Consider the following 18,419-nt stretch of genomic DNA (forward strand, 5'->3'; position numbering starts at 1 on the left):
TTACAATTTCTGTAACAATAGTTTCCTGCCCAATATTCTTCTCAGGGCGTCTTTCACCTCCTTGTTCCTCAGGCTGTAGATGATGGGGTTTAACATGGGGGTGATGACCGTGTAGGAGAGCGAGAGCAGCTTCTTGGTTTCTGGGGAGTAGCTGGATTTGGGGCGGAAATAGGTCGAACTGGCTGTGCCGTAGAAGAGCGTCACCACCACCAGGTGAGAGGAGCAGGTGGAGAAGGCTTTGTGTCTGCCCTCTTCTGAGGGCATCCTCAGGATGGTGGTGATGATCCGCACGTAGGAGACCAGGATCAGCAGGAAGGGGAACATGATGAAAAGCACAGTTGCTGTGAGTGCCTCAATTTCGAACAGATAGGTGTCAGCACAGGCCAGCTCCAGCACAGGGGGGCTGTCACAGAAGAAGTGGTTGACTTCATTTGGCCCGCAGAATGGCAGGCTGAATATCCATGTTGTCTGCACAGTGGCCACTGGAAGTCCTGAGAACACTGAAGCTCCGGCCAACTGGAGACAAGCCCTTCTCGTCATAATATCTGGATAGCGCAGCGGGTTGCATATGGCCACATAGCGGTCGTAGGCCATAGCGGCCAAAAGGCAACACTCAGCTGCCCCAAAGAAGAAGAAGAAATACATCTGAACTGCACAACCGGTGTAGGAAATGGTTTTATTTTCCACTAGGAGATTGGTCAGCGTCTTCGGGACAATGACCAAATTGAAGCAGATCTCTAAGGAGGCCAAGATTCGGAGGAAGAAATACATGGGGCTATGGAGAGCAGGGTCCACTGATGTGACTAGGATAATAAGCACATTTCCTGTCAGGGTTATGGCATAAACAACAAGGAAGATCAGGAACAGTGGGACTTGCAGGTTGGGGTGATTGGAAAATCCCACGAGGATGAATTCTGTGACAGTAGTATGATTCCATATGTTCATCATGTTTCTTCAGCGTGTTTCATCTGGAAGAGAGATTTGTGAAGCAGTCTTGTTGAAGAGTTTGTGTGGTCATTTTTATTCATCGTCTACCTATGTGGAAATATATATTGCTAATTGAAGATAGATAGATAGATAGATAGATAGATAATCTTTAGTAATATATCTATATATATCAATATTTGGCTTTCTCTGATAATCTTATTTCTCTTTCTAGAACAAAAACGGATAGAGACATATGTGAATAGATTTATAAATAGTGAAATATTTATAGCTGATATCTATTTGACCTCATCAATATATATCACTCTTTGACTCTCTCTTGCTCAATAGTTAAATAGTGACTTATATTCATCTCTCTCTCTCTCTTTCTCTGTCCAACCTTCACCAACACAAGATCTGAAACACTGTTGATGGTCACTCAAAATTATTCACATTTTTTCTCCATTAAGTGAAGTTTAATCCTTTCATGAATCATATTTTATACTATTCCAGCAACCCTAACCTGGAAGGGTTGGCTGTCTGGCAGAACATGGGATCAGAACTCTCCATAGTTTAACTTTATCTCCTCATAGACAACTTGAAAGAGGGTATGCTATTGGGGACAGCCGTGCAGTGCTCCTTTTATGGGGATGGGGTAAAGAGAAGCATAGTCATTGGCTCTTCTGTGGTAGATTGTATGTGATGGGCATGTGCAGGAAAATAACCCGATTGGGGGAAGAGCAGAGTGGAGTGAAATCAGTAGCTTTTCTTCTGGATAAGAATATTTGGAGGACATTTAACCAATCATTTAATGATGTTTGAGATAGGGTATGTCTACACCGCAGTGGATGCCCAGCTTTTGAAATCTGGTTCAATCCCAACCCCCCTCACATCTGCACCCAAATTGTTCTAACCCAGGACTTAGAGCCAGGGTCACAGGACCCAGAGGGGTGAAGGGTCTGAGCCTGTCAAGCCAGGACTCTGGGTTCAAAAGGAAAAAAAGGGCACCTCTGTGCGCTCGTAGGAGCTAGAGAAAATTCTGATCACCAAACTAGAGCGCTGGCCAACGCATATTATCTCCCAAGCACACTATAGCCAGTCCTGCACTCCTGCACCGAACGGCTATTGCCCAGGCAGTGACGGGGCAGCTGGGCTTGGCAGACTCCTCCATGGTGCTATTGTGCCGTGGTCCGCTAGGCTTCACCAGCTACCACCCTGATTAAATGGAAGCCAATGATTGGACTCTCACTGACTTCCGAGGGAACAGGGGTCAGACACAAAGCAGGATTGCACATGGGTGATCAACAAGGATAGAAAATTTGGGACCGTAGGTGACGTCTTTCAGAAACTCAGAGAATACAGTGCAATGATTGGGAATTTTTTGAGAGCGACATTGGGGTAAACACCTACCAGGCCGTTTATAAGTATTGCCCTGCATTTTTAACGCCCATGAAGAAGTGCGAAAGCCCCATTCTCTTAGGTGTCAGATTAAAGACCATGCACCGCACAGCCGGATAGAGTAAACTGCATGCACCTGGATTTATGTTACCTCAAAATGTTATCGGTTTCCATCCACACTACTGACATTTGAGCCCGTAGCTCGAGGTGTTTAGGGTCACAATCTGATGGTTTTACGCCATCTTCATCCAGTTATAAAATAAGAAAGAGTGAAATGAATCAGTAACTGTAATAATAAACGAACGAATAAAAATCTTCATAATCTTAACAAAATATTACACCATCATAGTAATCTATCTATCTGCACAGAGAGATATTATAGATTATTTTATAGTGAAAGATAGATTAATTGAATAATTAACAAGTGGATGGATCTACAGATTGATACGCAGTAAAATGTTCCACCTCACATAGCTAGCTAGCTAGCTAGATTAGGAATACAGAGAGAGACAGAGAAGACACGACATTGTTTTCTATTAGTAAAAGATATTAAGACATCAGTCAACTTGTCCAAGAAAGTATCTCAAAGCATAAGTTCATGTGTCACAAAGGGTGGGCACTGATTTTGATCCAGCCACAGGTATTTGGAATAGACATAGTTATTAAAATATCACCTTCTTTGTAGCATGGTTCTTTTTCCTCTGTTGGCCTAATACGAACTTCTTGTATTTCAATGGGCTTTCGCTCAAACCCTATTTGTTCATACACTATCTGCACTATAAGTTAAAATTAATTACCAATGGTGCATAAGCCACTTCATTCAAAATGTATTTTACAGTTAATTGCTTGTCATGGTAACCACATAACAATAATAATAATAAAAATAATTAAAATCAAATACAATTATAAATACAAGAAAAATTAATCACATGGGATGTTAATATTTACTTTCCTTTGTGCCAAAATAATTTAATTAACCATGGTTTTTCATTGAAAATAGTCATCCTTATTCTCCTCTCATTTACACCAGTTTTAGACAGTTGTGACTTCCATCACTCCAGTGGAGTGATCCCTGATTTCCACCAGTGAAACAGAGAGGTGAATGAACCCCATTATCTGAAATGGAACTCCTCCTGATTTACACCATGATGAGCAAGAGGAGAATTATGCCTCTCTCGGTTTTTTGCTAGCCTGGGTTACATGGAAAAGGTTTCAAAATGATCAAGTATAGTGACAATATGAAAAAGACTGACCAAGAGATTCCACACTCCTGATTTTCCTTGTTGCCACTGAGCTCTGAATCCACCCTAAGAACTTCAGATAACTTTTGATCAGTTTACAAATAAAGAATGGTTTTGTTGATGGTTATTTTTTCCTCCTCACTGTCAGCCTTGCAAATTCGTCTTGGGACCTGAAGACCAGATTCCTCAAGACACTCTGTTCCCACTTCAGAGAATGACTTTAGCTATTTCGGACCAAATCTCCAGCAATTTAGAGTCAATGTCTACCCTTGGTTATTGCTCATATCAATCCTTAAAATGCCATTAACTTTACTGAGTTACTTCATACTGATATCACACAATAACTGATATCAGAATCTGGCCTTGTGGAGTTATTTTGGACCAGGTTTTAAATATATTTAGGTGCCTAGTGGCATTTTCAAAACCAGGTAGGTGCCTAACATCTGTTGAAATGAATGATTTTTAGGCACTGAGATGCTTTTCAAAATTCCACTATATGCCTTTATAGGTGTCTAAATACCTTTAAAATTTGGATTCATTAGCTTTTATTTCTTATCTGAGCACCTCGTAGCTATATTCTGAGTGCTGTCTTTGATTCCTCACCATTACTCACACTGAATAAAAACTTACTCCATGAGCAGTCTACTTGAAAGCATGGGGACTCTTTGAAATTTCTACTGTACTTGAGTAAGATGGTCTGAATCAGGCCCTCTGTGACCTTTTCTCCAGTATGTCGAATAGGCCTAAATGTTTTTCAGGGGCATTAAGAGAAATATACAGAAAAGGGCCCACGACACCTCTCTTGCACACTGTTGTCAATCAGGAATTACTCCACTGAAGCCCAAGGAGTTATTAGGAGGAGTTGTGACCAAGAGGCATAGGAGAATAAGAAGCATACAGGAAATATCAATTTTCATATTGCTCATCTGAGCTCAATAAGTTCTTCACCTACCTCTGAAAGGAGCTGACTCGAAAGGATTCATGGTTCACATCTTCATGAGTATATGAACGTCCTTTAATGACCAATGGGATTTGGCTCATAGCCACCTCTGGGATTAATTAGGGGAAATGACACACAAACTCATTTCAGTGATATTTACCTTTTGGGATCCTGAGAGTCCATGCAGGAAATCCTGTCCATAAGGATTCTGGGGCTAGATCACCAGTGTTCATCAGCGGCGGATCTGATCCTATTTATTTGTCCCTGCTATTAAGATGATTTTCCTTTGAATTCCTTCCTTTCTTCTGTTTTAAGAAGGAGCAATGTCTAGTATCTAGTCCACTATCCTAGGGCTCAGAGTATCTTCATTCAATTCTCTGATGTATCACAGATTGCAGGTGTGACCATGAGCAAATCATGTAGCCTCTCTGTGACTCATTTCTCATCCATTAAATGAGGATCAATATCACTTTCCTACCTCACAGAGGTGTTATGAGGATAAATCCATCAAAGATTTTGAGGTGCTTATGTACTATGTTGATGGGGGGCTTATAAGTACATAATACAGATGGTGTTATCACATTGGATCTAACCGCCAGGGGACACTATATTTTTTGGTGCTTTCCCGTGCATTCACCATCTGTATTCTAAAGTCATTCAGAGGTTTGCCAGTGACTTCTATGGGATATTTCTGGAGATGGGGTGCTTGTGAGTGTAAAAGAGAAGCCCGTGTATTCTTGTGTCCTTTTCTTATTACATCTGCATGTTTGTGTGTTTAATTGTGTCTATACAGTATGGGATTTTCAAAAGTACTTGCAGGCCAGATTTTTAAAGGTATTTCGGGGCATCATGAGATTTTCAAATGATTCTAGGCACCTAATACCCATTGAAATATAAGAGTTGGAAATCCCACAAGGCTCCTTAATACCTTTAAATATCTGGCCTGCAGGCGAATTTGAAAATCCCAATCTTAATTTTCACGTCTGTTTGGGTTGTGGTTGAGACACTGAATTAAATCAAAAGGCGCTCCACTGGAGTCAGTGGGCCTAATTCCTGTATCTCTTGACATAAACTGGAACTCGCTTCACTGAAGTCAATTAGGTGACATTATCCTCTCACTCATCCCAGTGCAAAACAGGAGTAACTTGGTTGACGTAAATTGGGATGACTCTCTTTGCACTCATCCCAGCGTATATGAGGAGTAACGCCATTTAAATCAGTGGTCCCGATTCTCCTCTCAGGCTCCGATGTGTAACTCAGAATGAGTTCAGTTGCAGTCCATGAAGTCAGATAAAATTTTTACTCTGATGTACAGCCGTTTAATTCTATAAGTCTGGATTCTGTTCTCAATTACACCCAGGACTGATTTAAGCTATAGGCCCTCTACACCTGTCCTAGGGCCCAAGTTCCACAAGTCATGCAGTTACCATGGAGCCTAATCTTTTCTTTAATAACAAAAAGTAAATTTCTAACCCCTGGAGTTGGGAGGAAAAGTTTGAGAACCATGACCCGAATGTGACCTGTGCAGCGACGTCTGCCTGAGTTTGCAGAGAGCCTGAGAAAATATCTCTGAGGGATGGGAGCTGACCTCTCCATCTCAGGGGAGTTTTAACTCCAAGCCTCACTGTTCTGGGGCAGCCCTGACAGCGCCACCCTAGCAAGGACCTCAGTGTGCAGAAATAGGAAAATGCAGTGGGCCCAACTCCCCAACCCCAAAATTACAGACATCCCAGTCACTGGGGTAAGTTCTGGGAGCCCTTCTGCTGATGCACCTTCTCTGGAAGGAGTTAACTCCTTGTTACTGCCACACAAGTAGGAGTGGGTGTACGGCACCTGATATGGCGTGCTGAAGGCTCCAGGTTGCACTGATCTGGTCCAGGTTACACCAGTGCAGATCCGGAGGAGGGGCTCCCCAGACACTGGTGCATTTGTGCAAGTCCAAACACTCAGTCGTCCTGCATACACAGGAGTTTTTGCATTCAGAGTCGGGGCTTTCTGTGTACCGTGGGGTGATGGATATTTTGTTGAGGGTTTTCCTTCTGTTTCCTTGAACACTTGTGCATACGAGCAGAAAATGCTTGGAACCCATCGGCCTTTGACCCAATTTAGTAGAGCTTTAATGATCAACTGGTCATGTCAAAATATTAGAGCAATAAAAACATCAATGATATCAACAGTGTTGTCAGGAATTTTCCAAGGAGCCTAGGTGAAATTTTCCACAGGCAGCGGCACTGCACTCAAGTAGTGGAGGGCAGAGTTTACTATTAAACATGGTGTGAAAATTACTTTGGGGTAATAATTTGGGATGAGAACTGAGTTTGGGAAGTCAAGGATAATCTGATTACTGAGTGGTGATCGTTGCTATTAGAACAATTAGTAGAAACCTGTAATCTTGGAGCTAAAGGGCCAGGATTCTAATTCTCCTTTGTCAGGGGTGTGTGTGTGTAATAGTGTCTGTTTTCCATAGTACATTAATTCTTTACAATACAACATTGTTTGTCTCTAGACAACCAATGGCCAGGATAGAGGAAGTGAACCAAACCACTGTCACAGAATTTCTACTTGTTGGATTTCAGACCCTCTCCTGAGCTGCAGATAACCCTCTTTGTAATGCTCTTCATTATCTACCTGCCAACCATTGTTGGGAATGTCCTCCTCATTCTCACAGTTTGGACTGACCATCAGCTCCACACTCCCATGTACTTCTTCTTCAGCAACTTATTGTTCTTGGAAACTGGCTATGTCTCCAGTTTCATCCCCAGGCCTCTGGTGCGTTGTCTGATGCAACACAAGACCATCTCTCTGCCAGGTTGTCGCCTCCAGTTGTATGTTTTTAGCTTTTTGGGCACTACTGAATGTTTCCTCTTGACAGGGATGTCCTGTGACCAGTACTTGGCAATATGCAGACCATTACATTATGTATCTCTGATGAGCCCAAGGACTTGCCTTCTGTTGGCAATTGCTTCTTGAACATGTGGCTTTGTGGCTCCTTCCATCACAGTAATTACAACATCTAATCTGGCATTTTGCAGCCTGGGTGAAATTAACCACTTTTGTGATTTAACAGCGGTATTGGGGCTTTCCTGTGAAGACACCCGCTTCATTAAGATAGCATCCCTGATCTTAGCTTCCATCGTTACACTGGTCCCATTTGTCCTGACCGTCACATCCTATGTGCATGTCATCCTATCTATACAGTGGTGACGCCTATGTTCAACCCCATTGTCTACAGCTTGAGGAAGAAGAAGGTGAAAGACGCCATGAACAGGGCAATCGGTAAAATGTGGTCTTCGCTCAAAATATAGATGTTTCTCTAAGTTTCTCTTTTTGAACAAAATTAGAAGGAAGGAAAGGTTAGGAGTGAAATGTACATTTCACTCCAGGTCTCGAATTTCTCCCTCCAAAAACCGGAGTTTTGCATTGTCCAGCCCTCTCCTGGACAGTCCAGATATATGAAGTCTGTTGCCCCCTAATGGGCTCAACATGGAACAGTCTGCTACCTTAAATGAAGTTAAGAAAACAATTCACAACACTGGATTAGTTTTAAATAAACATTTGTTTTAATTAACAAGAAGGAGATATATTTTAAGAGTACAAGGATAAGGCATTAAAGGCAGGAATGGTTACAAGAGAAATAAAAATAAAATGCTTCCTAGTACTAAAATGTAATGAGCTAGACGTGGTTGAAAGTAAAATTCTTATCACATGCTTTCTGCAACAGGGCTGACCAATCTTCAGGTCCAGAATTGTTCCGTAACTCAAAAGAGCTGGTTTCTTTTGCCTTCTTAGGTGACAGAGCGAGAGATGGATACGGAGAGATAACTAGGGCTGTTTTTGCCCCTCACTTTTATGGTTCAGTCACCCTTTGAAAGGGATTTGCCTGAAGGGATTTGCCTGAAGGTTACCTGGCTGACCAGCCCCCTGGTCAAGATCTCCCACAAAGTGCTCAGTTCTTTTGTAGGAAATGTCCATCCATATCAAAGGTCAAATTCCTAACACGGCCAACTATCAGTGGGTGGTGATTTGAGTTGTTGGTTCATTCCGTTTTAGAGCTAGATCCCCAGCTGGCATCAATGGATATAATGTAATTTAAGTCGATGGGCCACATTCCCAGCTAGCATGTATCAACCATAGCTCCATTGGACTCAATGCGGCCAGATCCCCAATTGGTGTCAATTGGCCTAGCTTCATTGCTGTCAGTGGCCCAGATTTCTAAATGGTGAAATCAGGATTGGTCCACTGGAGTCTATTAAACTTCATCAATTTAACCCACCTGCTTAATATTTCACCTCTAGCGGCCAATGACTATTCAATTATCCATTGCCTCCCAGTAACTCCAGAATCCTCTCCTATCCTCACCCATCCTTGCATGTGTATATATACCTACCAAACTGAAGTTTCCACTTGATGCATCCGATGAAGTGGGTTTCTGCCCACGAAAGCTTATGCCCAAATAAATGTTAGGCTTTAAGGTGCCACAGGACTCTCGCTGTTCTATAGATTGTTTATTTTTCTTCATTGTTTTTTCCTTTTATTTTTATTAAAACTCGTACATATAAACGTTGAAATGAAGAACAACATAAATGTCAGGAAAGACCATGTGTGGTTCTCTGAATGTTAAATCCATCTTACGTATATTGGACCAGATTGGTGAGCGATTAACATTTTCCTGAGAGCACCCTTTATCTCATTGTTTCTCAGGCTGTAGATTATTGGATTCAGTGTTGGCGGCACGACGGAATAGATCACGGCGGTGACCAGATCCAAAGCTTTTGAAGACTTTGACCTGGGTCCCATGTACGTTAATGTTGAAGTGCCAAGAAACAAACAAAAGACAATCAAGTGGGGCAGGCAGGTGGAGAAGGCTTTGTACCTGCCCTGCTCGGAGGGGATTCTCATCACTGTGAAGAAGATGTGAATATAGGACACAACTATAAACACAAAGCAGGAAACAGCTGCAGCAGAACCAAGGACAAGCATTACTATATCGTTAACACGTGTCTCCCCACAGGCGAGCTTCAGTAACTGTGGGATGTTACAGAAGAACTGGCTAACCACGTTGGAGCGGCAAAAGTGTAACCTAAACGTGTTACCGGTATGAATCATGGCACACATCATGCTGCTGAGCCAGGCCCCAGCTGCCATCTGGGTACACTTCCCCCTGTTCATTAATACCCCATAATGGAGGGGACGGCAGATTGCAATGTAGCGATCGTATGCCATCACCGTGAGTAATGCAAGCTCTGTAATGGCAAAGGTGACAACCAAGAAGAGTTGGGTGACACACCCTGAGAAAGAAATTGTTCTGATGTTCATTAGGGAGTTGGCCATGGATTTGGGGACAGTTACAGAGATATAGCAGAGGTCTAGGAAGGATAAGTTGATGAGGAAGAAGTACATGGGGGTGTGAAGATGTCGGTCAAAGGCTATGACTATGATGATAAGGAGATTCCCTATCAAGGCTGCCAGGTAGACCACTAGAAATACTGTGAAGTGTAGAATCTGTAGTTCCCAAATGTCAGAGAATCCCAGGAGAAGGAACTCAGGCATGGAAGTTTGGTTTTTCATAACCTGCTTCAGACACTCTCTGGGTAGAAAAAGACAAGAGGAATGGTCAGCAAAATGGCGAAAAGGAAGAAGAAAGACAGACTACTGTCATCCTTCAAAATAGTTATTGGAGATACTTAAAATGAGCTGTTACTCCTTCCTTTCTTAGACTCATAGAATCACAGAATATTTGGGTTGGAAGGGACCGCATGAGGTCATCCAGTCCAACCGTTTGCTCAAAAGTAGGACCAGCGCCAACTAAATCATCCCAGCCAGGGCTTTATCAGGCCGGGCCTTAAAAACCACAAAGGATGGAGATTCCACCACGTCCCTAGATAACCCATTTCAGAGCTTCACCACCCTCCTAGGGAAACAGTTTTTCCTAATAGCCAACATAGAAAAAGGAGCAATGGTCTCAAGTTGCAGTGGGAGAGGGCTGTCATCTGCCACCACCGAGAACAGTTTAGCTTCATCCTCCCTGGAACCCCCTTGCAGGTACTTAAAGGCTGCTATCAAATTCCCCATCATTCTTCTCTTCTGCAGACTAAACAAGCCCAGTTCCCTCAGTCTCTCCTCAAAGTCATGTGCTCCAGCTCCCTAATAATTTTCGTGGCCCTCCGCGGGACTCTCCAATTTGTCCACATTCTTCCTGTGGTGGGGGACTTTATGGCTGTGCAGTTTTTATAGACCTCTATCAAATCCCCTCTTTTCTAAGATGAACAGCCCTAATCTTTTTAGTCTCCCCTCATACGGAAGTCGTTCCAGACCCATTCCCGGTTGTACCCACCGGCCTTTCTCAATTAAGGTGAATAACTTATATTTCTGCTGGCCCTGAAGAGCCAACACAGCTACAAAATGGACTGGCTTCGTTTCTGGCTCATTCTTCATCACTTCTGTTTTTAAATAAGGCAATTGTATTTATTTTCTTGTTATTTGAGTTTAAATAATAGAGTCCAAGACCTCAGGTGCCCACTACAATTAATAACACAGTAAAATCCCAGCAACGTTAAGTAAGCATTTCAGCAGGAACTCAGCCAGCCAGACATCTACAAAACCTCCTTTTCCTCCCCTTCTACTCTCTCAGCAATGACTCTATTAAAGATTTGAAGGTCGCGGTGGTTAATCAGCTGAACATGCGCTCCCAGTGTGATGCAGTGTGATTATATTACCTATGTAGGTGGCACTGGTGCGACCACTGCTGGAGTATTGGGTCCAGTTCGGATGCCCACAATTCAAGAAGGATGTTGATAAATTGGAGAAGGGTCAGATAAGAGCCATGAAAGTGATTAAAGGATTAAAAATTAGGTCTAAAAATCATGCTTTTAATGACGACACTGGATTTATGGCTTATTACAACAATCTGTAATACACTAACTTCCTTTTTTGTCCTATGACTGCAAGGGTGTTAATGGATCACTTCACGTTGAATGGTCCCTTAGAATATATACTAATTACTTATGCTAAACCATCCGTTTGATTGTGTATATAGCTGTGATATTGAGTATCTTCCCCAGACCTGAGGAAGAGCTCTGTGTCACTGAAAAGCTTGTCTCTCTCACCAGCATAAGCTAGTCCAATAAAAAACATTACCTTAACCACCTTGCCACTATAATACAAAGCTATAGTTAATACACCTAATAATATTAGCCTGTTTTTTGCAACTACCTACATGGGGAATATTTGATAATGGTCTTTTCAATAGCAGACAAAGATATAGCGACTGTAAGTGTGTTAACTGAAATTGGTTGGACCCTGGTTAGTCTGAATTAGTTTTAAAGAATATGAGTTAGTCCTTCAAAGAATTAGTCAGTAAGCTTATGGAACATTCTTAGCTGAAACAGATCCATATGGACTTTTTCCCTCCAAAAGAAGAGTCTTGTTTAAAGACCCATTTTGGTTCTGAAAAACTTAATGGTAAGTGAGACAGCTGAAATGAGACAAGAACTGGTTTTGAAGGGGATGGAGGAAGAAGGCTCCTGGAAAGAGTCAGAGAAAGACAGATAGGAGATATATAGAGAAAATAGAAGGAAATAGAATGTGAGTGAATGTATGAGCTTGAAAGGAAGAGGTGTAAATCTAGCAAATGGACTAGACAGTTGGTAGCTGCAAAAGAATATTGAGGGAAAAAATAGGCTGGAATATATAAGTGTTTCTCAGACCTTGCTTAGCAGAAGTTGAGGACTAAAGACCTTAATGAGAGTCAGAATTACTCTTAGGTCAGAGAAAGGCATCCCAGTATCTTAAGAGGATAATTAAGGACATACGAGTGGCTACCAATTCCCATACGGTCCAGGAATGAAATCCTGGCCCCTTACAAATCAATGACAAAACTCCCTTTGACTTCAATAGAAACAAGTTAATCCAGACCACACAACTGGAGGGTCCCATTCTACATCTCCAGCCAGCTAACTCCAACTACCCCACAACTTTGAGTATTGTCATCTTACTTGGAGCAACATCTACATTACCCCTTAATATCTAGCAAAGAATCCATTCAAATACACAAATTGCAAAGCATTTCTCTGAAAGGCTGTACAGCCTGAAGGGGAAAGAGAGGAACTGCTAAGTAACTTTTAGATGTCAACATCTCACCTGTGTGATGCTATAAGTCACTTTGTCCTAAATTGAACCTGTTCTTTCTACAATTGACAATGGAGATTGCTAAATGGCTGGAGTATGAAATGCTCCACAGTCTAATTGTCATGGATTTTTCAGGGCAATGTTTAGAACTACAGAATTTCATACCCCATCTTTGCTGATTGTTTGCTTTGAATAGATAGCTGTGAAAGCTGAGTTTTGTTTAAGTGTTTTAAGAGTTCTGCCGGAGTGCTGAGACCTCTGTCTTTTGAATGTTGAACAATCATTTGCTTTCCAAAAAGCTACAGACGCACTTTGGACAGCGCTGGTTTTAAGGGCTTGTCTACACTGGGACATTCAGGAAAATTAACCCACATTAACTGAAGTGTCAGTATGAAGTGGATTAGTTAAACTGCACTAAATACCTGTGTAGATGCTGTTATTCAGAATTAGAGCAGCCTAATTCCATTTATCTTAGGTCATGTTGGAAGTCCAGTCAGAAAAATTGAATTAAGGCCACTCAGTTGTGGATGAGGGTGTTTGCACAGGAATTTAATGTGGTTTAACTAATCCACATGAAATTCACTCCTTTAATGAATTTGGGTTAATTTTTCCTTGTTGTCCTCATGCAAACAATCCCAGAAAAAAGCCATCCAGTGCCGGGGCCCCACACCACATTTGGGGTGCTGATGGCAGAGAGCCTTATTCTCATCCTAGAGAAACGGAGCAGTGGCACGGGGTCCCACCCAAGAACAGCAGCACGGACACCTCAGCTGCCTGGGTAATATTGAGGTGCTGAATTTGTTCCTTTCCCAACCACACCTATTAAATAAGAACTGGACACTTACTGCGCTGGTGTCTGTGGTGTGCTTGCCTCTTCCAATTCCAAGATGCTTATGGGTACAACAGGAAATCCGCTTCTGATCTAAACTGTAGGCAGTGTAGATAGAGCTGAGCCAGTGCCAGGATCTCAGAGAGACAATATGGATGAGACAATGTCTTTTATTAGACCGACTTCTTATCTAAACCAGTGCCGCTCATTCTTCCCAGACAACTGCACCCCTTTCATGTGGCTAATTTGTCTTGCCTACCCCAAGTCTCACCTCACTTTAAAACGACTTGCTTACTAAATCAGACACAAAATTACGAACGTGTCCCCGCACAATATTACTGACAAATTGCTGGCTTTCTCGTTTTCCCCATGAAATTATCAAATAAATCCACTGGAATTTAAATAGCGTACTTACGCGTCGGTATATAGGAGATAGAGCAGTATAACCACGTCACTGTCTGTATGAAATTTTAGTTTGTGCTGACTTCACTAGTACTTTTTATGTAGTCTGTTGTGAAGGTAGGCAAGTAGCTAGATGAGTTGACGTATTCCCTGAAAGAGCCCCATGTATCCCTAGGGATATATGTATCCCTGGTTGAGAACCACTGATCTATTTACAGTAGTTTACCTAGTTACTTATTCAGCAGCATCTGTCTAATGCCTCTTTCTCCATAGGATCTGCATGCGAAAGGCACAGATATTAGAGCCCTTACGTCCTTTACACATAGGTTGAATGTACGCTTAGCCCTATTGCTGTCTTCAGATGAGCTGTGTGTAGCTGCGTTTGGGCTTCACAGCCACTAGCAGGTTAGGGCTGTGGGAACATGATTTATCCAAGTCTGTGCCCTAAGGGCTTTCAGGTCCTCATTCCCTGGAGCCCGGCACAGCTCGGAAGCGGAGATCGAGAAGCAAACGTCGCCTGCTCTGCCGCTGGGAAGCGGTGATGCATTTTCACCAACCTAAATCAAGAGCAAAGACGTTCCGACATCAGGGCTTAGCGGCCAAGCACAGAGCCAGTAGTTCTTGAGTCTTGATTTCTCACATTTCCACATGCATATAAACAAACCAACATGAACAGCTGGCACCAATGCACTCATTCACGTGCCATAATACACATCAACAAATAAATACACTCCTCATAATGGAGGAGACCCAGATTTCCAAAGGTATTTATCCACTGCTCCATTCAGCAGCGCTGGGTTCAGGACCAGATTTCCAATTTAAGAGAGGCACTTCGGTGGAATTATAAAAAGTGCCCAAGGACAAGATTTTTAAAGGTATTTAGGTGCCCAGTGGGATTTCCAAGAGCATTTTGGTGCCTAACACCCATTGAAATCAATGTGCTTAACTCCCAGAAGCCTCTGTCTCATCTTTTTCTGCAATTTCACTAGCCTAAACTGACAGCAAAGTCTCGATCAAACAGAAAAATTCCAGTAACTGACACTCACAAAGACACCCGCTTACGATACTGTGCATGGCCTCTCTCCACCCCAGGATAATGAACATTCACAAGCACCTCATACAAACTAGGCTCAGACACTGAAAGATCCTTGGGATAGGATTTTCAAAGGTACCCAAGGGAGCTGGACTGGACCGAAAAGAACTAAGTCCCGCTGAAGTTACTGGGAATTTGCCCTTTGACTTCAGTGGCCCCTGCCTCGTTAGAGCTGCATAGGGATAAGTAAGAGACAAATATTCCTGCGAGGAATGCATCCACACAGCACAGATCAGCCCAGACCCAGACATTAGGGTCAAGATCTCAATCTGCATTAGGAGGGCAACTTCCCCAAATATCAGGAGACGATGGGGCGAGAGGGGATAAATGAGGGTCTGGCTATGTGGATGTGACCCATCCCTACTAAAATCACGTGAACTGGCAGTAATATCTCCTTAGCAGAGTCCTCAGAGAGGCCAGGACTGAGTGTGTCCCCGCATTATGAATTCCCTTGAATTGGCTCTTCCAGTTCAAATCTGAGTCTTGCTCTCTGCTAAGCCTGCCCAAAGGGGACAAGCCGTGCCAGCTGGGATGCACTGTTTGCTAAGCTGTGATTACTGGTGCAGGACCTGGAGAAACCAAAATTTGTTTTTTGACTCAAATGCATCTTTTTTTGGGGCAAAACCTGTCTGTTTTCTCTCATGGTGCCATTGTCTTCTACAGGCTGAACTCCCTAGCCAGACTACACCCCCCATGATGCACTGCAGACATGGGTCTCCCATGATGCAATAGAGTAGCCCAGGAAGAGGGAATCTCATAGTGCAAAGGTTGTCCAGTAAGGGAGCCTGGTCAATAGATAGGCCTTGGCTGAATTCAGTGTTAATGTTTTAATAATTCTGAAGGATAATACCAATATTTATTTTTAAGTGTTTTTCTATTTTTAATTGATTTACATTTTCAAGTTGTCCAAAATTATGGGGCTGGGGGTCAGGCAGTGGGTGACTCAGACAAAGCTGTTTAATGACAGTAGCTGCTAGGGATAAAACGTGAAAGCTTAGTAACTATTAAAAATGCAAATTGTCAACATCACCTGTCAAAACACTCTAAGTAAATGCCCTTAAATAAAGTCCTCACACGTTCTTAAGCAGCGTTTTTCTTCCTTTGCCTGGCTGTAAATTTTGTTGATTAGCGATTGAAATATTTCTCTTTGGTTTGTGTGTGAGTAGTGTGAAATTGACATTTATTGACGCTTACTGGTAAAAACCTAATCTTGTGAAGCCCAACCACGGGAGAAAACGCGGGCTTGACGAACCCAAACTGCAACACCCCTGAGGTACTTCAGTGGCGTTTCCAAACAGACATTTACATTTTCAGCTGAAAGTCTAGTGAGTTTTACCTGAAAACTGGGGGGAGAAGTGGGGGGTGGAAGGGGCTTGTTTGTTTATCTGGCAGCCGTTCTGAGGCCCGATCAGCGACTGCAAGGTTTATCTGACACCTGCAGCTATTCCAAGGAGTACAGCCAGTCGAAGGCCTTACCAGACCTATAGTCGCCCCAAAGTATAGAATCATAGAACCTGTGGGCTAGAAGGGAGCACAAGGGTCATGGAGGATTTGTTGTGTCTAAACCATCCAAAACAGACGCCTATCGAGCCTCTTTTTGGAAACCTCCAGGGAAGAAGCTTCCACGACCTCCCGAGGAAGTCAGTTCCATTGTCCTGCTGTTTTAAGGTTAGGACGTTTTTTCTTGTGTTTGATCTACATCTGCCATGCTGCAATTCGACCCCATCACCGCTCGTCCTGCCCTCTGAGAACAATGGCATAACTAACCCTTGCATCCAATCCAAGGCTGGCATTGGTTTCAAGGACCAGCTAAGGTCTACAGCCATTTCAAAGCCTAATCAGTGTAGATAGCCTTCCAAGGTCTGACTATGGCCTGTACCCAACCCAAGGCCTAAGCAAAGCCTGGAGCCTTTCTAAGGAGTAATCAAGTATTGCAAGGCCTAAGCAATGGATGTGGATGAACTCGGATTAGAGGACAGACCTATTGTTTCTTCATTTCATAGAGCTGAAGGAGAGAATAGATCAGATCAGATCATCTGACCAGCTCAGTATCACAGGCCATATATTTCACCCAAATCCCCCTGTGTTGAAAACACAGATAATACTCAGGACCTTGTCAGCGGATAGGAAATGCATGTTGGTTCTACCCCTGTCTGGGGTCATAATACAGGATGCTTTGGATGCCCGCCATGAGTTCAGTTCTCTAGGCCTTGCTCTTTGTTTGTCTTTGCTCTCACTTTATTTTGATGAACTGCAGAATCACATGGACAGAGAAGTTTGCAATTGCCTGGGGTCTCTGCTTATGAGCTGTGCAGAGCAACAGAGAGAGGAAGTCCTAGGAAGCCCTAAGAGAATAGACTAGGATAAATCTTCTTCACCCAGCACTCAAATCACCTGATGGAGAGTGGCGTCTCGAGTCAGCTGCAACAGGTCGGTGTGTCAGCTGAGTCTTTGTGAGGGGTGAAAGGTCTTAGGTAGCTGAGCCTTTGGTATATAGTTGTAGGGGCCTGAGAGAGAGATTCGTTGGATTGATAGATTTCCTTTATTGACTTGAAACATCTTGAAGGAGGAGGAGTGAAGACACCGTACGTGAGGAGAAATCCACCCATATCAGCACAGTAAGTGTCCTGCATTATTTCATCTTGGATGTATTTATTTAGTGGTATATTTAATTTTAGTCAGGAAAATTTCCTGGTTTTAGTGCTAACAAAAATTCACCTTCTTAAACTGACTGTGATATGACAGACAGGAAAATTCACTTCCCCTAATTTCCATTTTATTCGAACACGGGGGGCTCCAGTCCACAGAGCCTGGGTGCCAATGAGATGGGATATCTTGGATTTTGTTCCTGGCTATCTATCAGCAAATCACTCGGTCCCTTCACTCCAGTGTTTGTCATGGAGATAATGATACCAACTATGTCTTTAATCTGTTCCAGTGAGAGCGAAGACGACACTGGCTAGGCTCCTGGTGCTGAGATCACTGCTTGTGAAGCCGTCCAATATTGCCTCATTGTTTGCTTGTACGACCCTGTCTGTATTCATCGGTCGTCTCATACTTAGAGGAGAAGCTTTTTAGGGCAAGTATGGTCTTTTTGTTTTGTGTTCGTACTAGCATAGTGGGGGCCTGGTCTGTGACTAGGACACCTAGGGCACTGCCATAACAATAAAAAAATCAGACATGTTGACTCACACAGAATAGTGGCTTACCCTGTGAAAACCCGTATTGGAACTACTTGCAGAATAAGTGACTACTTACTATGAATCTAGCCCACGTTACTCTGAAGTCTGCAATTGGGACAAGTGCTATACATGCTAATGGTGGGTAAATTCAACTGAGAAACAAGGTAGATGAGAAAGATAATATCTTTAATGGAGCAACTGCTGCTGGTGTAAGAGACAGAGCCAAGCTTTCCAGCAACCGAAGCTAGCCCAGTAAAAGGTATTATCTCACTTACCTTGTCTG

At 42.9% G+C, this 18,419-nt stretch overlaps 2 protein-coding genes across 2 annotated transcripts; both read right to left on the bottom strand.

The window, feature by feature from the left end:
• Positions 1 to 948, bottom strand: LOC137142827 (olfactory receptor 10A4-like). The gene has a single exon (XM_067532293.1). It carries the CDS (start codon positions 946 to 948, stop codon positions 1 to 3), a length of 948 nt encoding a protein of 315 aa, XP_067388394.1.
• Positions 949 to 5,770: 4,822 nt separating this feature from the next.
• Positions 5,771 to 10,071, bottom strand: LOC137142799 (olfactory receptor 14I1-like). The gene is made up of 2 exons (XM_067532266.1): positions 9,167 to 10,071; positions 5,771 to 5,828 (listed from the first exon to the last, which is right to left on the bottom strand). The coding sequence occupies exons 1-2, from the start codon at positions 10,069 to 10,071 to the stop codon at positions 5,771 to 5,773; spliced, it is 963 nt and encodes a 320-aa protein (XP_067388367.1).
• Positions 10,072 to 18,419: the final 8,348 nt, after the last annotated feature.

Source organism: Emydura macquarii, unplaced genomic scaffold, assembly GCF_026122565.2.
Source record: "Emydura macquarii macquarii isolate MOO-44397 ecotype Brisbane River unplaced genomic scaffold, CSIRO-AGI_Emac_v2 contig_3249, whole genome shotgun sequence".
NCBI classification, from domain to species: Eukaryota; Metazoa; Chordata; order Testudines; family Chelidae; genus Emydura; species Emydura macquarii.